A 24,275-nucleotide genomic window follows, 5' to 3' on the forward strand; every position below is an offset into this window, starting at 1 on the left:
TACCGCATCCTCCAAACGAATACCAAGGATCAAAAATACCATCGCCACTGAGGTATAATCATCTCCCTTTTTATTTTATATTTAATAATTAACCTTTATGCATGCGCCCCACCAAGGCAGTCAAAGCGCTAACCCAACCCGAAGACCTTAAGGTTTCAAAGCATTCGTTGCACTCTTTTCTTTCGATCGAGTTTTTATCCCGAAAAGGGTTTTGCCGGTAAAGTTTTTAATGAGGCAACCTTCACATGCTATCTAAGGAAGACTCAACAAGTATTTGAGGCTTATTTTGCAATCAACTTCGAACACTGGGGGCATCACCCCGGAAGGCCATCCGCTTGGAAATGCCAAGAAACGCCAAATGGGGTCCCAATAGGAAAATGATGTGTCGGGCCAAATGGTCGAACGAACCGTGTCCGTATAGCCGGGCCCCCGACGGCGAAAAAATGTACACTTGTACCAAATAATTGAAGAATATCTTTTATCAAAGCATCTCACACTCCAAAAGAAGCTCGGTACCTCCGCAAAAGCGACTTCTCCGCCGAAAACATCCCGAACACTCGGGGACTAGCGTCGACAACTCAACACCTGAACGACCACCGGGTTGGGACTCCAAGCTCATAAGCCCTCAACGAGGCAACATGAAAATCACGAAATGTCTCCAAGGCCGAAAGTGACCCGAATACTCGGGGACTGGCGTCAAAATCTCAAAAAACACATGACCTCAGGGTCGGGATCTCCAAAATTATAAGCCCTCAATGAGGCAAAACAAAGTTTACAAGTAACGGCTTTCGAGCCAAGGTACCCTCAATGACTCGGGGACTGTGGTCGCCATTCATTAAAAACCCGAGGCCATAAGACCCCGAACGGGCAGACTCGGTCTCGTAAGACCTACATAAGAGCAACTATATTTGTAAGACCTCAAGCAAGGCATGAACCACAGTTGTACCAAGCGACAATATTTGTAAGACCTCAAGCAAGGCATGAACAATACTTATACCAAGTATCCAAAACTGTAAGACCTCAAAGGCATGTAACATTTGTAAGACCTTACTAAAGGTGTAAACCCCATCTCAAAGTTTCGGCTATATATCGAACTTGTAAGACCCCTAAAAAGGCATACCCTTGATATAGATGCCGAAACTATCTCACTCGGGACTCAAAGGCTCCGGCCGAACACAAATGACTCCGGTCACAAGGCTGTACCAGCCAAACTAATGCGACTCGGGGATGCCCGACCGTCGCTACAAAATCATAGGCCTTAAATTACTTTGAATTTACTTCGAAAAGAACCGGTTAAATAGGCTACCCTCGATATAGGAAAAAGAGCTTCGACCATGTCAGCTCCTAAACATCGGCTTCGAGATACTCAGCCTCCGAGCCAAAACCTCCCGAGGTGCTCGATCATCGCCAAATAACGACTCACAATTGAGGTTTTTATTAAGCCGTCGAAGAGTCAGGCAAACACTATTCATCCTTGTCGAGGAAAAAATAAAGCCCACATAAAAGGTCGCATCGACCAAACACGTAAGAGCCATTGTTGCCAGCCTAATGAGCCTCAGGGCCACACACATAAAAGGTCAGTTCGACCCAAGGCATAAGATCATTTGTCGTCAGCCCACACAAATACAAAACTTGAGGGTCGAATGAGCTCGAGTCGTAACCCAGTTCAGAGTCTAAACCCAAAATAGTTAACTAAATATGCTTAAGAGCAATGAGTAAGAGCCATTGCCGCCAGCCCATATAAAAAGTCGCATTGACCAAGCGCGTAAGAGCCTACGGGCTAGCTTAATAAGCCCCAGGGCCATACCACGACTCTAGAGGATTCCTTCCAACTCAAAGACCAGTTCACCTGGCCAAATTCAAGACAAGAAGGGATACAAAAGAAATTAAGCCGCAAAGTTTCCTTTTATACATATATGCGAAAAAAGATTCTCCATATACAAACATGCTATGAAAATGCTACATACAGATGGTAGAATCTATGCCCCCCCAGGGGGAGCTACGTCTTGTCGGTCTCATCTTTGCTTTCTTCAGCATCGGGCAAAAGTAACCGAGCGTCACGCTCGTCCGCCCTCACTCGCTCCAACTCTTCCGAGAGGGCGAAACCTCTAGCACGGATCTCCTCGAGGGTTTTTCTTCAACATTTGCAGCGAGCGTATTCTTCAACCCTCTCTTCGCGGTCGAGGATCCTTCTCAGCTCAACTTGAGCATCGGCAGCATCCTTTGAATAGATCGTCATCTCCTGGTTGGCCTTAGTTCGGCTCATTGTAGCTTCTGCCCGGGCATCAACGATCTCAGCCCTGACCGTCGAAAGCTTGGACTCGAGCTTCGCAACCATTTCTGTCTGAACCTAAGAGTTATCATGAACTAAGCGAAGTTGAACTTTAAAAGCAGGAACTTTGGCCAGAGCATCCTTCCCCTCTAAAGCCTGAGCCTCCGCCCGAGCTTTTAGCTCATCACGCTCACGCCTGGCCCGACCAACTTCATCCCGGAGGCACTCGAGGGCCTCCGTCTTTTTTTGCAACTAAAATAAATGAAGTGTTAGCCTCAGAAACTAGAAGGCGGAATGCACGCTCACCCAGAACAGAAAATTACCTGCTCCTTCAAGTAGCTCTCATAATTCAAGCTCCGACCTACTTCATACCGCAAGTATACCAACTCGACCTCCTTTTTATCACAAAGGAGCCTAAGGGATCTCTCCTCATCCAGAGCTTTCTGCAGCCTGGCTTCATGACGAAGCAGCCCGGACTTAAGCTTGTCGAAGGCCTGCAAAAGAAAATCCAGTAAGGAAGGGAAGGCACGAAGCCCGAAAGGCCTATGAAAAAACTCACCACAAAGTGAAGCTGCCGGGCTTTCTCGAAGGCCGAGCTCACACCTACCAATCCAGTTCCTTCAGCCCTGAAAGGGTCACCTGGTCGAAGTACGGTCGCTCGGTGTATGCGACCCCGGGTTTCTAGTATCTCCCAAAGTACTATCGACGAAAAAAGAAGGCGACAACGACGAAGAAACCCTCTCTCCAGAACCAGGAACCGCGAACGCTGCAAGCTCGGACGATGCTTCCTCTCCGAAGCCCTGGTCCTGTTTTGCCTTGCTTTGAACGCCATCGCCCTGTAAAAGCATCTCTCGCTTATTGTTGTCGTTCTTTAGCTCGGAAGCTGGCAACCCTTTCCCCTCTCCAGAGGAGTGCGGTCTCACCTCGAACGGCTCTTCGATGCCTATGATGGCAAGATTAGTACGCATAAAGGGAAAATGCCTCTCCAAATGAAGGAAGAGAAAGGAAAGAATAGTACACCACTCACCATGATGTTTTGCTTCCCATCTGCCCCGGGACAAAGCTCGCCACTTGCGCTCATCACAGGTCGAGTGGGTTACCAATTTTGAGACCCAATCCGACAAATCAGGAACGTCGCCCTGCGCCCATGAAACCGCTGCAGAAAAAGAAAAGAGGGCACGATTACGAAATAATTTTCACCATAGGTGAAACTGAGAAGGCAGAACATGCTCCACTTACATGTATAGTTCCACTCCTCAGGGAATGGCATAATCTCCATGGGGATAATGTCAGTAGTCCGCACTCGGACGAAATGACTCATCCACTCTCGGTCTCCATCTTCCTCATCATCGACAACAAAGGGCGTGGTCGATCGACATCGCAAGGTTAGCAGACCTCGATGGTGAAAGGGTCGGTACAACCTAACCAGATGACTGACCGTAAGTTCAAGCCCTGCTTTCTCCGCGAAAAAATCTCATCATCAACACTGTTCGCCAAAACGATGGGTGGATCAATGCCAAGACAACCCGATACTTTAAACAAAAATCGAGCACAATCCTATTAAGGGGGCCTAATGTGAAAGGATACGTGTACACATTCGAAAATCCATCGGCACGATCCGTGATGCCTTCATCCGAGGAAAATGTCTGTAACACTACTTTCTCCCCCTATCTGCAGTCTTTTCTCACTAACTCAAGGTGCTCCTCTCCTATCGAAGAAGTAATCTTCAAGGTAAACTCTCGTTGATGCTGAGTGTCGGGGGCGGAACTCTCCCCTATTTTTCGGACAGACCCCGATGTAGCAGTCATGGCTATGGTGAGATTAGACAACTAAAGTAGGAATCTTTGTAAGTATGTTAGTACTGAAGTAATGGAAGACTTGACACAGAAAAAGAAGGGTAACTACAAAAATGATGGGATCTTCAAAAGAGAAGAAACAACCCTATTTATACATGGAAGAAACGGCGACGAGCCACCTGTCTCAAAGCCGATTGAAAACACTAACCGATGTCATCATCGCCAGTCCCGAGGTGGTACCCAACCTCGAGGACCTCTATTAGAACAAGGTTAGGCTCCAGTAAGACAATAACGCCTTCGCCAATCTTGAGGTGGTACCAGACCTCGAGGACCTCCATAAAAAAGAAGCTAGGCTCTGAAAGGCCAACAACATCATTGCCAGTCCCAAGGCGGTACTCGTCCTCGAAGACCTCCATCAAAGGGAAGGTTAGGCTCCAGGAAGCCAATGACATTATTACAAGACCCGAGGTGGTACCCGACCTTGGGGGCTTTTGTCAAAAAGGAATCAGGCTCCAAGGAAATAAGCATTTAGACTCCACCCGTATGGGCTTGGCCCCGAGGCACTGTTGAGCCCAGATAAACACTCTTCCCGGATCTATCTACAACGCCCTAAGATTGTCTGCACTAAGTTCAAAGCAGTTTTCGGTGGTCCGAATTTGAACAAACCTCCACTCGGGGACTGCCCTCGAAAGTTCAAAGGTAGTCCCTGTCCACGGGCCTCCGAGCAAATTTCTCCTCAAAAGTTACCGTGGAGCCTAAGTAATAAATCATGGTTTCAAGGCTCGAGGCGTTACTTTCATTCTATTTGAAGTAAAGGTCCCGACGACCCGAGTTCATCGACCCAATCCAGGTTCGATCCAAGGAACGACGGAGGACTCAATGAGAAGCCATACTAATCAATCAAAGATCAGGAATAAACACTCACATCTGGGCTCGATATTGGCACCGACCGGTAGAGTCATGCATTCAGAGTCTCCACAAATGTAAAAGAATATAGCAAGCATCAAAGACAAAAGTTGAGGAAACATTTTTATATTCATAAATATTTGATTACAAAAGCCCTTGAAGGGTCATAACGTCTGATTACAAAAGCCTATGAGGAATCCTTACACAGAAGCAAAAAACTCAAAGAAGGTACATATGCAAGAGAAGCCTAGAGTCTAATCAATTCTAGAGCGTCATCCTCTCGGGTATGCGCCCTAAGCGGCAGTATCTTCTACCACCACCGCCTCGGGGGGCTCATCTCGTTCATCCAAAGCAGTGTCTTCAATGGAGAAGATCAAGAGGAGGAAAGTGGAGAAGCAGGGGGATGAAAAAATGCCATAGCCCGTCAAAAGAAGAGGACCCTCATCGGCCAAGAGAACCTCGGACCGGTAAGAGACTTGGCAAGCGTCGGCCTTACTTGCACGATTACTTTGAGTCCACTTCTTGGGATATTGAGTCGTGCAAGCTACCGGTCGGGGGCGAAGCGCCACACCGAACTGGGGTATGAAGGTGAGCAACGGTGTATAATCCGAGCACCCTCGTGAGCAGCGGTGTATAGTCCAAATACCTTCCCAAGACAGAAGAGATCAGCCTCCTTATCTCATCATCTCGAGCCAACGACGACAGCAGTGACAACCATAACAATAACAACAATAGCAATGAGACAGTATAATCTCGCTTAACGAAGGAAAGCCCAGGCAAAAGGCCATGGACCCAAACATGGTAGGTAGCAATGGAGGAGGATAATGAGAAGAGAGAGATGATAAGATGTTGAAAAGCACTTGGATAAAAAGATAATACCAGAAGGCCCCATTTATAGGGGGTGATAGCATGGCCAACAATGCCATCAATGCCCTTGGCAGATGGATCGACAGGTGTAATCAATGTGTTATTAGAAATCGGATCAACGGCGGTACTATCGCTTTGAAAAATGAGAATTGGCAGCGCATTGAATAACGCTGAAAAGACAAGTCCATGGGACATTTCGGTAGTCACGAAGGCTTGTGTCATCAGTATGACATCATCGCGAGAAGTCCGAAGAGTCGGATGTCAAAATCATTTCTTGTCGCTCCTCTCTAATAAACGCGGGGGCTATCTGTATACGGAGAAATCGGAGAGGCCAATTTCTCGTTGTTAAGGCATCTAGGAAGATCACCTCGAAGGCTCGAGACCACGGACCGATTACCCTCCCTCGAGGGTCGTCGACACTCGAACTCAGGATAACGATGACCTCGTCGATGGTAGGAATGGGAAGCTCCCTAGGCGTACGGCAAGGACTGACAAAGCCTAGTGGACTAGTCTAAGACCCGAATCAGGGCGTCATCGAGTTGTCGCATCTCCGTATCTTTGTAATTAATGCTTGTTGTACTATGATGGGATTCCCTTCCTATATAAAGGAGATCCTTGTCACCTTGTAAGTGGTTGTTGCTTCAGTTGCTCTACACAAAATATACAAGAACATTCTACTTGCTCTCTAACATACTCTCTTGATATTATTGCTTTCATTTATTATCTTCGTAGTTGTTCTTCATTTATTGCTTATCATTGGCCATAAAGAGCCTTCGTTAATTTTATCCCAACTGTTAGTTATATTTCGACCCCTCTCGATAGCTTCCTGCCAAGCTCCGGAGTCGACCTCGAGGCCCAGAATCGACAAGCTCGAGGCTCCGATAATTGGCCTATCGGTTTGGTTATCACTTCGCTCCTTGCTCTTATCCCGTTTCTAAACTTTACACATAGCATCAACTGCTTAATAAACTAGCACAAAAATAGATCACGTATTTTTAGAATCCCATAATCAAATTTAATTGTTATTACCATTTTCACGGTAAACATTTATATTTTTTCTTTGTTATTAGTTAAGGTTAATCTTACCACAGTCGTTACAAAAGTGACTCAAAATTTGCCCTTATTTTCAAACAACTCTTCATTAAAGACTAATTAGACTCAAATAAACTATTATGTATCTTAATTTTAACCTAATTCATTTACCTTCTCTTGCAACACCTACCTCAATAATCTAATCTCCTTTTCCCATGTTCAGAATCACCTTCATTCATCAAAAGAGAACCATTACTTACACGATAGAAATACTACCAATTAAGATAGCAAACAAAAATTTAGAAGACAAACTAGCAGAGGTGAAATTTATGGCCACATAGCGCTTACCCCAAGAACTATTCCCAACACCAATAACAGCTTCATGAAAATTTGAACATGAAATGACCGACAAACCTATACATTTACCCACCTCCATTGAGACTCCAAAGAAGTTGTACATCTTTTCTTTCTTTTTCACCATGTTCCCATCTCCATTCTTGATTTTCTTATACTAATTTACAAATCATATTAATAACATCTAGGAAAAAAATATAAAATAAGAAGAAAACAAACTAATTAAGAAATTTTTTTCACTTCTTGTCCCACCGAGCAAAGAAAGGCCAAGAAAGTAGAAGTGACGTAGGCTTAACTATTTTTTTAAAATTTTTATTGATTTGAGAACCAAATACCTCCATATTTGCTATAAATTAAAAAGAAATGCTTCAACCTTTTAGCAAAAACTACGGGTGAGAGATGAATTTTCATTCAATGTTGAAGGTTTAGAGGTCCAATTGATGGTTTTATGAATACTCATTTGTTTATAAAGAAAAATATGATTTTCATTATGGTGAGTGTATATGATGTATTAATAATCTTTTTTGCTTGATGAAGGTGATATTTGGCCATAGAAGGAAGGAGTTGTTAGCAGTGTCGGCTTCATTAGTGGTGGTCCATGAGGTGTAGGTGGAGGTGGAATGGAGAAGAAATATTAAGAATAAGGCAAAAAATGAGAAAGGTGTTATGAAATAAAAGTAATTTAGTAAAACATGAACAAGAAATAGAGATAGAGAGAAAGGAAGAGATTTTCTTCTTAAATTGTGTGTATTTTCCTATATATTACAAGACCTTTATATAGGCATGAAAAGTGAAGAAAATATGTCATGGAATATGTCATTGAACATAGAAAATATGTCATTGACCATTTGAGAGAAAGATCAGGGAGGAAGAGTAGACATCCACCATATTTTGATTTTTATCATAACACTCCCCCTTGGATGTCCATAAATAATGTGCCTCGTTAAAACCTTATTAGAAAAAAAAACCTATGGGAAAAAAAATCCTAATGAAGGAAAAAGAGTACACATATTTAGAAATACGTCTTTTGGTTGCCTCGTTAAAAACCTTGCAAGGAAAACTCAATGGGACAAAATCTTGTAAGGGAAAAAGAGTACAACGCGTATTAACTCCCCCTGATGAGATCATCAGTTCACATCGTTGAGCCTTCGTATCCCAATCTTGTACACTAGTTTCTTGAAGATTGATGGCGGTAGATATTTGGTGAACAAATCAGTCATATTATCACTTGAACGGATCCGTTGCACATTAATATCACCATTCTTTTGAAGATCATGTGTGAACAATAATTTAGGTGAAATGTGCTTTGTCCTAACTCCTTTATGAATCCTCCCTTTAATTGGGCTATGCATGTTGTATTTTCTTCATACAAAACTTTGGGTAGTTTATCACACTTCAAACCACATTTGTCTCGAATAAGATGTATAGTAGACCTCAACCATACACATTCTCGACTTGCTTCATGAATAGCAATTATCTCAGCATGATTAAAAGAAGTAGCCACGATTGATTACTTAGTCGATCGCCAAGATATGACAGTGCCACACATGTAAACACATAACATATTTGAGATCAAGCCTTGTGTATGTCAGATAAATACCCCACATCGACATAACCAATAAGATCGGTATTGCAATCATGCCATAAAATAAGCCCACACCGGTAATTCTCCTTAGATAATGCAATATATGCTTGATTTCATTCCAATTTCTCCTTGAGCGGAGTTATATCTTGCTAAGACATTAACTGAAAAAGTTATGTCATGCCTTGTAGTGTTAGTAAGATATATTAGCGCACCAATTGCATTAAGATATGGTACTTTAGGACCAAGAAACTCCTCATTGTTTTCATGAGGTCAGAGTGGATCTTTATTTATATCGAGTAATCTCACAACCATCGGGGTACTTAATGGATGTGTTTTATCCACATAAAAGCTCTTTAAAATCTTTTTAGTGTATGCTGATTGAAGGACAACAATTCCATCTTTCATATATTCAATTTGTAGACCAAGACAAAATTTTGTCTTTCCAAGATCTTTCATTTCAAATTCTTTAAATAGTCTACTGCTTTAGGAAGCTCTCCGAAAGTTCTAATGATATTTGAATCATCAACATACATGGCGATTATAACAAATTCAAATCCATATCCTTTTATAAGGACACAAGGACAAATTGAATTATTCTTATACCCTTCTTTCAACAAGTATTCTCTCGGGCGATTATACCACATGTGCCCTGATTGTTTCAATCCGTATAAGGATTTTTGAAGCTTTATTTAATAAATTTCTTGGAAACCTTAATATGCTCCAAGACAATTTAAATCTTTCAATGATATCCACTATACGCATATCAAGTTTTTCATATATTGCCAGATTAAAACCTGAAGTGACTATATCCACTATAAGAGAACATGTCTCCATATAATCAATGTGAGGATATTTACTAATTTTCTTGTGCCACAAGTCGTCTTTATGTCTATCGACTTGAACCTTTCGCACAAGAATACATTTATACCTCAATTGGCTTTATACTTTCAGGTGTTGGACTATCCGTCCAACTTCACATTTTTCAAGTGAAGTCAATTTCATTGCGTATTTTTTATTTGGCCAATCTTTTATCCGTCCAAATTTCATGACAGATTTGATCTCAAGATCCTCGTCAATATTAATCATATTGAGCGCTACATTATATTAACAATATCGTCGACAATCATTTTATGTCGGTTCCATTATTACCCAATAAAGACATAACTTATTGAGATCTCTTTATTTCATTATTTTCAGGTACCTGAGCCTCTCCCATGAGGTCTTATGAAGTGTTATGTCGTGGTGCTCTTCTAGGGCACTTGCCTCCTTATTATGACCATTTTGAATATTTGCCCCTCTCCTTCTTCAAGGAGTTTTATCTTTGGAACCGATTGGTCTGTTACACTTCATGCATGCCATAGACTTTGTCCCTCATGGACTTTATTCTATTTGGAGCATTAGCAGCTGAAATATGACATTTAGCTTTGGGTCAGCAAATGCGTCTGGCAATAATTTGTAAATGAATTATCACTTGAACTTCAAGTTTATATTTTCTTGTACGAGGATCTATATGTATTCATAATAATTCAATTCACGTATCACTTTCTCATCTGCCCATTTTCTCCCCCTAATGTTGGGATCACCAACACATTTCCCAATCATCTTTGGGAACTCATCTTTGTGCATTTTGGTGGCATAATTAAATCATATAGCACATCCATATTTCTATATAGAAATTATTTGGTTCCTGACCCTGAAGCGATTGTGATAGGGAGAAATTTTTATAACTTGGCTAGATGCGTACAAGTGCTACTGTATATTTAATAATAAATCTCATACCAAAATTTGTTTTTGGAAGTTTTGTTCTCATAACCAATGATTTAGCTATAATTGGAGGCATACAATTTTTGCTAAACCAACTTGGATTTAAACCAGTATTATTAAGATAAATCATCATAATTTATATTCTGGAATTGTGCTCTAATAATTTGAGCAAGCAATCTTGCAAAAACCAAACTGCAAGTTGATAACAAATGCACATGTGACCATAAAATAGACGCATCTATTAAAATCATATAATAGTAAACGGTCCACATGGCAGGTGACTGGGCCCATATATATATATCACCTTTTATTCCTTCCAGAAAACAAAGGATTCAATCCCAACCTTTAACTAGTATATCATGAGAATAAGCAGCACAAGAGAATTCTTGAAGAATCTTCTATTCTTCAATATATGTTAATGTAATTCTTAATTAATTTTTCGCATCATAATTGAACCGAGATGGCCAACCGGTCATGCCAGTTAATATTTGTTTTAGTAAACCTCTAGTTTACTTGTGACATATGATTCCAGCATCATGCTTATATTTGTGTAGTACAAATAGAAAGAAGATCGGGTAACCTTTCATATTTACCCGTTATGATTATAGAAATATGAAGATATTCAATCTTCCTTTCATTTATAGTCTCAATATGCCAATCACTTTGACTTATATATTTGAAACTCAAAAAGTTTCTTTTGAGACTTTACAATATCAATGTCATGAATAAGTTTATTCATCCGGGTAGTAACAAATTAGTTTTTCCGGAGTTCTTAACAACTTTTGTACTACAAGATCTTTAATCATACCATTCATATGGTAAATGTCTCCTTCACGGAGAAAATTATATCATAATAAATTGTCATGGTCAAAATCATCATAAGCAAAATCATTTCTGGCTTTAATTTTGCCTTTAATAACTTTTATAAGGCATGACAAAATAATATTTGGCATATCACATGTACGCGACCAATGACATATTCATGTAACCACACAATGATATTTATTCTCTTTATTTTACTCAAACCCCCCTTAGAGGTGAGTTGTGTGGTATTCATACAATCATGAATTGCCTGTCTTTATTCATTGCTTTTATCACATATTGCCACATTCAACTTTAGGAATGAGTTTGCATTCTCAATGCTTATCACAAGTCACATTCTCTTCAAGGAATGGATCATAATCAGCGACGTGCTTTATTATTTTCATACCAATTTGATGGTAAGCATTGCCTTCACATTTTGAAGGACTATTTTGAGAACCCTTATTGTTCTCCTTTTATAATCATAGTGATGATTATTATTATTTTGATATTTGGAACGCCCACGTTCATTGTTCAACCACTTGTCTTCATTGAAACTTATTATGCACTATTATCACATTCATTTCAAGAATGGAGCAAATCAAGTGGGACAATTTTTATGCCTTTTCATGAAAAATATATTATTTTTCTTTAGTCATCATTATATCATCAATATGGTACATTGGGACTCAAACCCAATGTCTTACCAATATAAAGGCATGTTAGGCCATAATAAATTGGGACTCAAACCCAACTCTTATCATTATGGAGCATCATGACTTGATCCCGATGTCTTATCCTCAATTAATGGCATAATAGACTAAACAATTTTGAGATTCATTCTCAAACCTTAATTTCAATCACATGCCAAGAAAGTTATACACAACTAATTTGCAACTTAGCAAATCAAATTTGCTTTCTTAAATAAGTGTACAAATCTCAAATCAGCGTAAAACTTTATTAATTATTTGTAGCATCTATATGAAATACAATTGTTTGTAGTCAGAATATTTCTTCTAAATTCTATTAGAGTTTAAAAGGATCATAAAATCATTGTCTTAATAATTATTGAGTCTCTCTAAAAAATATTGTTGTTTTCGGGGTATACCCTACCTATTGGATTTAATTTAACACCATGACTTTCATTCACTCAATTCAACCAAGCAATTAGTGAATAAATTTATCAAAAGTACACCATATAAGTAACAAAACATATATAGTACTAATACATAAATTCAACATTTATATTACCTGAAAAGTGACATTATAGGTAACAACTTACCAGTTGTAGCTTGTGCATCATTCATATAAAATACTTAAAAATGGTAAGTCAGTAACAAACATCAAGTAGGTCATGGATACTCAAAAATACCTCTTCTAGTAGTCATACTAATCATTGTTTGCTTTCAAATGATACGACCATAAATTATGAAGTATACTTTCTCAATAACTGGTTTGTTTTCCAAACTTCAAAGAAGTAATTAATCAACCAAGATAAAGATGTGAAGTATTTCTTGTTTTCTTCAAGATGATTTATGCTTTTAATCAGTATGATCAATTTTATTTTATTTTTTTATTCCTTTTTTTTTTGGTACTATATGCAAGTGTAAAAATTCAAAAGGAAGAAAAAAATATTCATCCAAGTAAAAGAAAATATTAAAAGCGGCAGGACAGATTGAAGATAATTAACACATAAATATGCATAAGACAATTTATATAAAATATCCTTGGTTACCATGACATGCATCATATCAACAATTAACTGCTACTATGATTTTAACATATAGAACTTCGAAAATTTTATTTCATTCATGTGATATAAAAGATGTAATATTAATATGTGCTTATGCAATACAGGTGTAGTATGAAGTTGTGTGCATATGAGATTTTAAAGGAATGACAAGTATAAGATAATCATATCTTCTTACATTTCATTACTTACCATATGTAGTTTCTCTTTACATTTAACCATGTGATGATATGTATGGCTTCTAATTGTAATCTTTCTGGATGTAGGAAATTTTTTGTAAATATATATATACAATTGGTTAGAGACTCGTGCTGATAACGTGTTATGAAATAAAAGTAATTTAGTAAAACATGAACAAGAAATAGAGATAGAGAGAAAGGAAGAGATTTTCTTCTTAAATTGTGTGTATTTTCCGATCTATTACAAGACCTTTATATAGGCATGAAAAGTGAAGAAAATATGTCATGGAATATGTCATTGAACATAAAAAATATGTCATTGACCATTTGAGAGAAAAATCAGAGAGTAAAAGTAGACATCCACCATATTTTGATTTTTATCGTAACAAAAGGAATGTACGTTTGGATATGTGGGTCTTTCTGATACTAAGCATATTAGTTAGAGACTAATTAATCTATAAATAACGGCTATGTGAATTTATGGGCAAAATTGAGCCCCTTTTATGACGACACGAGCATGGTTGACTCTAACTATTCGTAGGAGATAAATATAGATCATTTTGCAAAGTTCAAGAGCAAATTTGGACCGTTTTCCCTTTTCTATTTTCATATTCTTTCTAACTTCACAAACTAGGCAACCAATTAGAATTATGTTAGTTAACATACTAGTATTTTGTGAAAATGGGTCAATTGGGCCATTTACTTTGAATTAGAAAAAAATGATATTGCAAAGAGCTTTTGTGTGTTCTTTTCATGTCTGTTATGTGTAAAAATAAAATTTATTACAGAAAATATGAAATTAAAATAAATTTGTAAAGCACATATCTTATTTGTTTTATTATATATATATATTAAAAGCAAATATAGTAATTTTGGTACGTAAATGAGAGAACTCCACTCATTTTCTTCGACTTCCTTTTCAATGGCTTGGATATGACGAATCATTTGACCCTGTGAGCATTATCATTATCATAGGCGTTCAAGCTAAAATACTATTTATGAGCAAAAGAAATACCCATGATTATGATGTATGATAGACCATAAATTCTTTTTTAAAATAACAATTTTAAAGTTTTTAAAAAATAATAAACATCAATAAATTTTATATCTTGTCAGATAACACATATATGATACTACCGAAATTTATTACTCTACTACAAATTAAACATGAACAAGTACGTCATATTTACAAGGAGATCATGAGAAATATCATACGAGTAATATGCATGTCATTATGTCCCGAATAAAGCAAGTTATATTCCAATTTATGAGTGCATCTTTTATTAGAAAAACTTAGCATAAAGATAAAAACAACAATTTTAGACAAATAAAAATCAAGATGCCAAAATCAATCGATGAAAATCTACTTTTTTTTCCCCTCAATTTTCTCTTTATGGATTGAGTAAATAATAATTAATTTCAGTTTTTATATTATTATTGTAAGTGTATACGTAAATTTTAGCAAAAAATTTGCTCATGAGTGAATGGAATTCCTAAACCTACCATCTAGCCGACCATATAAGTTTTTAGAGGGAATACAACATCTAACCTTTAAAATCACGTAGTTAGTAATAAATTTGATTATTATGTTAGAATATATGAGACAATTGTGCATAGAATAGAATCAACATTTATTACTCGAACAAAAATTAGCACTATCCAATTCTTTGCTTTTATAAGAGAATGAAAATAAAATCACATGAGTAATGAGTAATATACATGTCATAATATTTATTACAGAGCAAATTATATTCTATGGCCATGCATGCATTCTCTTTTTCTCGTTAATTTCTTCTTTCATCACACAAAGAATTGAAAAACCAACTTCTAAACTAACTCGTTGGACACTCTTTTTCATTTCATAAAACCACATTTTTAGGTTTCCAAACCACTTTTTACCTTTTTTTCTCCATTAGCAAGGAGGAAAAATGATGAAAAAGGATATTTCATTTTTAATAGGACTCTTGCTCCAGTCTCCAGTATATTATACTAGACAATTATACTTGCTGGAACTCCAGTATATTATGCTGGAGTTCTAGTGTACTTATGCTGGAACTCAATCATATTATGCTGGAGTTCCAGCATACTTATCCTGAAACTCCAGTATAATATGCTGGAGTTCAAGCATACTTATGCTGGAACTCCAGTATAATATACTGGCATATTTTTTGGGTTTTGAATAGTGTTTTCGCTCAGATTTATTTTTACATAAAAAATAGCTAAATTTCGATTACTTTTGAAACTGAGTTATTTTTGAACGACTAGTCATAAATCTGACTATTTTTTAATTTCTCCCCCAAAAGGTGGTCCTACTCCTAGCCAAGCCAACATAGAGGAAGGTCCATATTTAAACAATGGTCCAGCAAGCAGGCAATTCTTATTCTCTCCTTGAAAGACCTGAACCCTAAAACTTCAAATTCAGCGTCCATCCTCTCCTGTCCGCTCCATTTCACAGAAACCGGAGCTCGGCGCTGAACAAGTTTCGGTCAAGGTTTCTGATTTAAGGTTTGATTTCGGCAGATCAGTTTTATTGTCTTCTTCAACTAATGGCGTCTGTGTTTGCGTGTTTCTTTTTATTCTGTTGCTTCGATGAAGTGAGAGTCCTATTACATGCATGAATTAGTTGGAATTTTCTAGTTTTGGTGGTTTACTAAGGAAAAGTTATCGTTTTTTTTTTGTTTTGTATTGCTTGAAGTTCTTTGTTTGGGATATGCTTTTAGGTTTTGAGTATCTGAATACAGCTAATTTAGTTTCTTTCATGTTGACCTTCCAATCAAGTTTACATGGTCTGTTTAGCTCCAACAGTTTATCATATCAGGAATTCATACAAAAATTTTCTTTTTATATATTTATTTATCTACTTATTTATTTATTTTGGTGTCTGTCTGGTGATGAGTTTGCATCGTTTGCTATTGTTGTATTTGTTTTTGTTTCTGAGTTGCTGGAATATAAGGAGGGGGGGGGGGGATGGCGCATAAAAGTTGATTAATGACCAATCATTCCGTTTATTTACTCGTGGATGTTGAAGCTAAAGAAATAGATTCATGGTTTAATATCTTGGTAGTCAAGGTGTTAATATTACAAGTTCACCATTCACAGCAGATATGGGGTTGATAATGCTAGAAATATTGTACCACTGCTAAGTTTGTACTGTCAACTCGACAGACATAAAGCTACCGTTTGGGCTTTTTATGCTTTGTGAAATACTAATCTGGTGTTTGGATTGTTTTCATTGGGAATATCTGTTTAATATTATCTGATTTACTTGATAGTAGTATTCTTGTTAGCGCATATTCACGTTTAGTCTGTACTACAGTACCTTTTGCTTGTTATTGTATCTGGTGAAGTCATATATGACGTTTTATCATGGATTGCGTTAGGTAGCTTAAGTATGGCAACTGCTGAGGCAGCTGCGGCTTCCTTAGGACCTCGTTATGCACCCGATGATCCAACTTTACCGCAACCTTGGAAGGGCTTAATTGATGGCAGTACTGGGTTATTGTACTACTGGAATCCAGAAACTAATGTTACTCAATATGAGAAGCCATCAGCTTTACCCCCTCCACTGCCGCCTGGTCAACCGCCGGAAGCTGCTACACCTAAGTTGGCTCCTATACCAGGAGCTAGTACAGTGCAACAAAATGATGCTCATGGCCAACAAAGCCAGCAGGCGTGTACTCAACAAGGCCAACAAATGACACAGATGTCCCAACATTCACAAGTAACACAACAGGTACCACATGGATCACAAGGTGTTTCAATAGGGCAGCAACAAGGATCAGCAGCGGGTCCTGCCATGCAACAGGTACCCTTTACGCTGCAGTTTCGACCCCAAATGATCCAGCAGCCTGGTCATCAGATGCCATCTCAAATGGGACAAACTCCTAACCAGCCAGGCCCACATGTTTCTCAACCAATGATGCAACAAATAATGCCACAACAACTTGGCTCCCAAACACAAGCATTCCCAGGTGTACAGATGGGACAACCACATGGTTATCAATTTTCTCATCACCAGACACCACAGCATATTACGTATCCACAGAACTTGCCTCCACAAGGACAGCAAATTCCACAGCAGAATCAGCATGTTCCCCAGAATCAACAGCTCTCCCATCAACAAGAGCATAAAATGGGATTTCAGCAAAGAGAAGATGTTGATTTCCCCCATGGGAGACAAGTTGGGTTTTCGCCACAACAAGTTCAGCAAACTGGTGCATCCTCTGCTCAGAATCTGCCTGTGGGGATTGGTTCTGTTATCAGACCTCAGATGTCTGCTCAGCCTGCTCAAGCTTTGCCGTTTGGTGGGACTTCTGTAAATATTCAACAACCATCATCTTTGGGGCAGTGGCAGCAAAATGCCAATGATTCAGGTCACAAGCCACCTGGTCCACTATTTCCCGGTGAAATGGGCTCAGGTATGGTACACGGCCAGGAGCTGGATACGCCTCCAGTTGGATCAAAGGGTTATGAGGAAAACTCATTTGGAAGAGGAGGAAATGAGTATTATTACACCAGTAACATGGATGGTCGAATTAGGCCTCCGCTTCAGCAACCCAAGCTTGCAGCTATACCTATAGCAAGAAATCAGCATGTATGTTATTTCCGTATCATCCGTTACTTTTTTTTATTTAGATGTGATTTTCCATGTCCATGCATATATTGCGACTTTCTTTGCCCGAATAATTTTGTCTTTTGTTAGTAACTTCATATGACCTGTTGCTAGAATCGCAGTTTTCATGATATAGTTATTGTATTTCATGCTTATTTTAAAAAGGAAAGTTTTGTGCTTCATATGTTATATTGCTTGGCAGTTTAATATATTGTACTGATAATAGTTCCCCTTGTGCATGTTTTTGTATGACATTTGCATCGCTTGTAAAATTTCTCTAACCAATGAGACAATGAATGTAAACATTTGTTGCTGCAATTGTTCATTAGGAAACGAGAATGGGTGATCCTCTGCTTCAAAATCCAGCACCGGTTCTTCCTAGTGGGTTCAATAGTACAGGTGGCCCTCCAATGCAAAATATCTATGGTCAAGCAGCTGGTGGCCCCCCATTTCCAAATCCTAACCTCATGAGGCCACCTGCAGCACTCACTGGACCTCCTGGAGCTATTCATCCATCGTCCGTTGAGGTTTACCTTCAGAAGCATGAAGTGACTGCGACAGTATGTATCCCATCATCTGTTGCTCTGATCCAATTTTTCCTTCAAGTAAAGGGATGGAATCCTGTTCATGTTTATCAGTCAGTCTGGCTTCTTTTGGGCTCTTGAGAGTTGAGAGATTTTGTGTTCTTTCTGCATTATTCTAAATTATCACCTTTGCACAATGTTATCATTTAAAATCCAAGTACTTGTCATATATTTGTGGAGAAAAACTAGCATTATATCGGGTAAGATAGTCAATAGAGGAATAAGTGAACACTGCTGTTTCTTACATATGGATTGAAATTTTAAAGTAAACAATTCAAAGAAGCATTATGTGTATAATCCCCAAATTGACAACCTCCCCAAAATAGGTCGGCCATGGGGTTGAACTCAACTATCTGAGAGAAAAGTGTGTGGGGGGGGGGGGAGGTGGGGTTCCATTATGCTTTATTTTTTGAGTACATGCTTTAATAGATAGCTCTGGAAAATTTCAAACAATTCATGTGCTGGTTGTGTTTTGGCGAAGCACAACCAAAATGAGTATATGCTTTAATAGATATCCCTGGGAAAATTTCTATCATGTGCTGGTTGTGTTTTGTCGAAGCACAACCAAAATTTATGCTGAGGGCCATCTGACTGGTAGGGAAATTGTTTGCTGTGATGACATTTTTCCTGCCTTAGCTCATCTAATCTCCTACTTTCATGTTTTAAAAAAGCAGTTAAAGATGCTGTTAAGTTAACTGTTTCCTTCTTTTTGGCCTTGAGTGAGTGGATTTGTTTCACTAAAATCTTTTCCGTGGTCTTTCTAATTCTTCTGTTTATTGTTTGGTTATGACTTATGATCAATACTCTTTAAAGAAAATAAATAGATACTAGTGTAACATTTGATATTGTTCTCGCGTGGTATCTTCATAATCCATAATATGTAGAAGTATGTTAATTGATGAGCATGACTTACTGAATCTTTCTTGAACTTCTCAGTAGCAAGTTTGCAGTTAAGTACGCAAATACTAATAAATAATATACAGGGTCTCATCCAAGTCCGATACTTATTTTTAGTTTACAACAGAAATGCAGAAGCAAGTGTAAAGAGGCTTGACTTTGTCAAGAGTCGAGACCTTTGTTTTGATAGGGTAAATTTTATACTTAAATTTTCAGTTCCGGAGCAACTTAAAACATCATAACGAAAAATGTGGTTGCCTCCCTGGCACAAGAAAAGCAAGAAGAGGGAGCAGCCTTGACAAACCATTCTGAGACTTTCTTAAAGTAACTGGAGAAGGAGATATATACCTGTTCTATTTTTACCCATTGCTTGGCTCCTTTAAATCATTGAATATGAGAAGTTATTTTGAATCTAGTCATGTCTTTTTCTCTTCCTGTCTTCTGCTGAAGCTCTTCCACCATCTTTTAACGAGTTGTTCTGTGAACAACTAGGCTATTGGTCTTTAGGGGTTCGAATTCCTCTCCATATTTGTGGATGTGTAAATTTTTTCATCTTTCTTTTTTTGGGGTTGTATGTTAGCGGATGCCAGTGGTATATCTACAATTAAAGTTCTAAAATGTCGTATTACAAGTTGTAATTTTTGGGGGCCTTATGTTGACTACCTTGCTTCTGGTATTCTGAGTTCTAGTTGAAGTTAATCATAGAATTGTTTGCATTTGGTGTTATTTTCTTGCTGTCGATCATTGGTATAAGCTTTGTGGTTTAGATAATCTTGAGTACACTTGTCTGTGTTTCATTTGCTATCCAGGGGTATCATTGGTTATTCTGAAAAAAGTTGGTCCTGATGTTAACTTAATTGCCTAGGGTGGTGATGTCCCCGCTCCATTCATGACCTTTGAAGATACTGGCTTCCCTCCAGAAATACTCAGAGAGGTAAGTGTTCTTCTCAATCTTGATCAGTTGTTGGTTATTCGAAGGATTGTAGGATCTGCTTTGTCCCATTTTGATTTTTATTTTAAGAACATGCCACAAGCTTATCAATTGTTGCTTGTCGCAGGTGCGATATCTGCTCCACAGGAGGAGCACATGTCGTACGCTGTAATGTTATCCTCATAATTTGGCAACAACTGTTCTGAGTTTTTGAGGCTGCAAAATGGAAATTGGAGCCTCTCTTGCGTAGCTCTTGAAGGGTAGTTGGCCCTTCAGACAAATTCCAATAGATGACTGGGTTTCTAGCTTATTGCTCCGGGTCTTCTGTTTTAGTTGCTCCCTTTTGTTGCCTGGAGTTGCTTCAGTAAGCAACTGCATCCCATGTGTTTCTTTAGGATTTTCCTTCATTTTTCTATCTTTGCCCTTTTCTTTTTTAAAGATTAAATTAGTTTTCATGCTACTTGCTTCAGTATTCTGCTTGAAGTTATTAACTGTGTGTTGATGTTTTTACCATTTGTTCTCTAGATATTCATTATGTGTCATCTTTTCCAGATTCATGTTGCGGGATTCACTTCGCCCACTCCCATTCAGGCACAAACATGGCCCATTGCATTGCAAAATAGGGATATAGTAGCCATTGCCAAGACAGGTTCTGGCAAAACATTGGGCTATCTGATTCCTGCATTTGTCCACCTTAAGCGACGCCGCAACAATCCTCAAAATGGCCCAACGGTACTGGTTTTAGCTCCAACACGAGAGCTTGCAACACAAATACAAGATGAAGCGCTTAAATTTGGCCGAGCTTCAAGGGTTTCTTGCACAGTGAGTTGATATATGATAAGTTTGTCATTTTTGCTCTGTTACTTTCTTGAGAAGATATCGATCAACTCTTTTATTTCAGTGCTTGTATGGAGGTGCACCGAAGGTTCACCAGTTAAAAGAACTAGAGCGCGGAGCAGACATTGTTGTTGCAACTCCTGGTCGGCTTAATGACATCCTTGAAATGAAAAGAATTGACTTTAGGCAGGTTTCTCTTCTCGTGCTAGATGAGGCTGATCGAATGCTTGACATGGGTTTTGAACCTCAGATCCGCAAGATTGTAAATGAGATACCCCCACAAAGACAAACACTTATGTACACAGCAACCTGGCCCAAAGAAGTGCGAAAAATAGCTGGCGATCTTCTTCGAAATCCTGTTCAGGTTAATATCGGGAATGTTGATCAGCTTGCAGCAAACAAGTCTATCACACAGGTAATTTGGAGCAGTTATTTTCACACTCATGTACGCTGCCTGGAATATCCATGTGAAGCAACCAGCTTCTGTAGCATCAACACTTAATTGCCCTTTATTTGTTTCCAGCAAACTTCTCCAACAATTAGTAACTGGCTTTGGGTTGCCGTGGTCTACTGAAAAATGATCTTTTTCTGGTTATAAATGTTGCTCCCTTGATCTTTGATCTTTCGATTTATAAATTGCAGATATGATAAACAGGTGGTGACACTGTATTTTCATTATTACCTAATATATTATTCTCTTTCTTATGCTGTTTAAGCGTCTGTGTCTGTTTCTTGGTTTCTAATAACATGATTCCCTTCCAGATGGTTATCAATTTTGAAACATTGATAGAAGGACTCTAGATGCAAACACCAATTTATCCATCTAATTGTTGCTTGCTTTATAGGGAGAAGTGAGAATGCTGACATGAGTAACGAAAAATTCTGTGAAAAGCACGATTGCCTGCCAGTGGAAGGTTATGACATCTACTGTAGTGGGTGCTGTTATGTGTTGTCAAACAAGTGTTCCCCTTGTGTTAAATGCTGCAGTTTCATTCTTTTTCCTTCTTTGTCTGGGGTATTTCATCAGCTACTTCTCTTTTTATCTTTCCCCCTTTTTACAATGTGAAATACTTGTGCAGTACGTTGAAGTAGTCCCGCAAATGGAGAAGCAGAGACGGTTGGAGCAGATTCTTAGATCCCAAGAAAGGGGTTCTAAAGCTATTATATTCTGTTCCACAAAAAAGTTGTGCGACCAACTTGCACGCAGCATTGGCCGAAGCTTTGGAGCCGCAGCTATTCATGGAGACAAGTCCCAGGGTGAGAGGGACTGGGTTCTCAATCAATTTCGCTCTGGTAAGACCCCAATTTTAGTAGCAACTGATGTTGCTGCTAGAGGACTGGACATACCCGATATAAGGTGAGAACCCCCTTTTTCATTTGATGTTCTTAGAGTTTGGACATGTTATCGGGATGTGGAAACCATTTTCTGTTAATGAGTGCTGCTAAATATTATGCTCTGTGTCTGCCTTTTATTTGAAATTGTAGTATCGTAAACCATTTATATCATTTTAAGTTCTCACTATGGTGCAGAGTGGTGATCAACTATGATTTTCCGACTGGGATTGAGGATTATGTTCATCGAATTGGAAGAACTGGTAGGGCTGGTGCAACTGGTATTTCATACACCTTTTTATCTGATCAGGACTGGAAATATGCTCCAGATCTGGTTAAAGTTCTGGAAGGCGCAAACCAGCACGTGCCTCCGAATGTAAGAGAGATGGCTTTACGTGCTGGTGGCAGGGATAGAGGTGGAATGAACCGATTTGATCTTGTTGAGGGTGATGGTAGCCGCACACGCTGGGATTCTGGTGGCCGTGGTGGGATGAGGGATGGTGCGTTTGGTGGCCGTGGTGGGATGAGGGATGGTGGGTTTGGTGGCCGTGGTGGGATGAGGGATGGTGGGTTTGGTAGTCCTGGTGGGATGAGTGATGGTGGGTTTGGTGGCCGTGGTGGAAGGGAGAGCAACTTTGGTGGCCGTGGTGGAAGGGAGAGCAACTTTGGTGGCCGTGGTGGGAGAGATGGTCACTTTGGTGGCCGTGGTGGGATGAGGGACAGCTATTTTGGTGGCCGTGGTGGCAGGGGTGGTTGGGACAGGAATTCTCGGTATGATAGCTCGGATATGCGAGGACGTGACAGAGGCCGAGGGCGTGGGCATTTTGACAATAGAAGAGACATGCCGAGTCGGAGTCGAGCAAGAAGTTACAGCCCTAGTCCGGAGAGGGTGCGAACATGGGGTAGCCGAAGTAGGAGTCGCAGCAGAAGCAGGAGTCGCAGCAGAAGCAGGAGCTATAGCAGGAGTTACAGCCGGAGCCGCAGTTATAGCCCTAGGCATAGTCGCAGCCGCAGCCGTAGTCACGATAGATATCAAAGGAGACCACGCCAATCTAAATTCGATCAGATGGAACCAGATCCAGGGATGTCAAATGTTCAGGCTGCTCCATCTGGGATGCCTCCATTGCCTGTAGGTGCACCAATTGATGGATTTTCTGGAGCTGCACCAGTGGAATTTAAACCGAATACAGAGGTAGCTCCAGAATCTGGTATGTCGCCCATGTCTCCAGGAGCATGAGGAAATGGCTTTACAGGAGTTGAGCCCATAGAGCAGAACCCTTGAATTGGTAGCTCCAGTTGGTTGCTATCAGTGCATTTCTACAACCTTTGGAGGTGCTGCGGAGTAATCTGAATGATGGTTCTATGTATTTATTCTTGAAAGATGACGGTAGATACTATGTCGAGTTTGAGTGAAATGGATATTGCTGCTGCAGCCATTTGCAAGTGCGATGGACTTAACTGCGCCTTGTATGTCCAGTAATTTTCAGGCGGTTTCCCTGGAGGAACGTTCATCATGGACGGAGACATCCATGCTTCTCTTTGGTCTGGTTTTGATATATTGCCCTCTTTCAAACTGTTACCTACTCTCTTCTCCAATCTTTTCGTTGAGGACCTTATCCCATCGTTAATTTTTTCTTTTGGAGGGGATGGGGGTGGAATTCGCGTATGGTTTTGTTGATCATCTTTATTGTCATCACAATTGCTTATACCTGATATCAACTCAATTGAGTTATCATTTTGAAATCGGAAACTATTTGGAACTTGTAGCTGTGTAAT

The 24,275-nt window shown here is 39.3% G+C and overlaps 1 protein-coding gene across 2 annotated transcripts; it reads left to right on the forward strand.

Moving 5' to 3' along the window:
• Positions 1 to 15,667: 15,667 nt before the first annotated feature.
• Positions 15,668 to 24,259, forward strand: LOC107761593 (DEAD-box ATP-dependent RNA helicase 40-like). Of its 2 annotated transcripts, none has more exons than XM_016579829.2 (8): positions 15,668 to 15,811; positions 16,687 to 17,900; positions 18,248 to 18,478; positions 20,265 to 20,333; positions 20,883 to 21,152; positions 21,232 to 21,582; positions 22,247 to 22,524; positions 22,698 to 24,259. In XM_016579829.2, the coding sequence occupies exons 2-8, from the start codon at positions 16,698 to 16,700 to the stop codon at positions 23,734 to 23,736; spliced, it is 3,441 nt and encodes a 1,146-aa protein (XP_016435315.1). In that variant the 5' UTR covers positions 15,668 to 15,811; positions 16,687 to 16,697; the 3' UTR covers positions 23,737 to 24,259. The 2 variants fall into 2 exon arrangements, with proteins under 2 accessions (XP_016435315.1, XP_016435316.1); XM_016579830.2 differs by having other exon boundaries at positions 15,686 to 15,811; positions 16,691 to 17,900.
• Positions 24,260 to 24,275: the final 16 nt, after the last annotated feature.

Source organism: Nicotiana tabacum, chromosome 22, assembly GCF_000715075.1.
Source record: "Nicotiana tabacum cultivar K326 chromosome 22, ASM71507v2, whole genome shotgun sequence".
Classification (NCBI taxonomy): domain Eukaryota; kingdom Viridiplantae; phylum Streptophyta; class Magnoliopsida; order Solanales; family Solanaceae; genus Nicotiana; species Nicotiana tabacum.

What these genes read in the sequence shown, in the direction of transcription:
- LOC107761593 (XM_016579829.2), top strand. Translation starts at nt 16,698, where the DNA reads ATGGCAACTGCTGAGGCAGCTGCGGCTTCCTTAGGACCTCGTTATGCA. An exon ending in CTATAGCAAGAAATCAGCAT is followed by an intron (nt 17,901 to 18,247) that starts GTATGTTATTTC and finishes ATTGTTCATTAG; the next exon opens with GAAACGAGAATGGGTGATCC. An exon ending in CTTCAAGGGTTTCTTGCACA is followed by an intron (nt 21,153 to 21,231) that starts GTGAGTTGATAT and finishes CTTTTATTTCAG; the next exon opens with TGCTTGTATGGAGGTGCACC.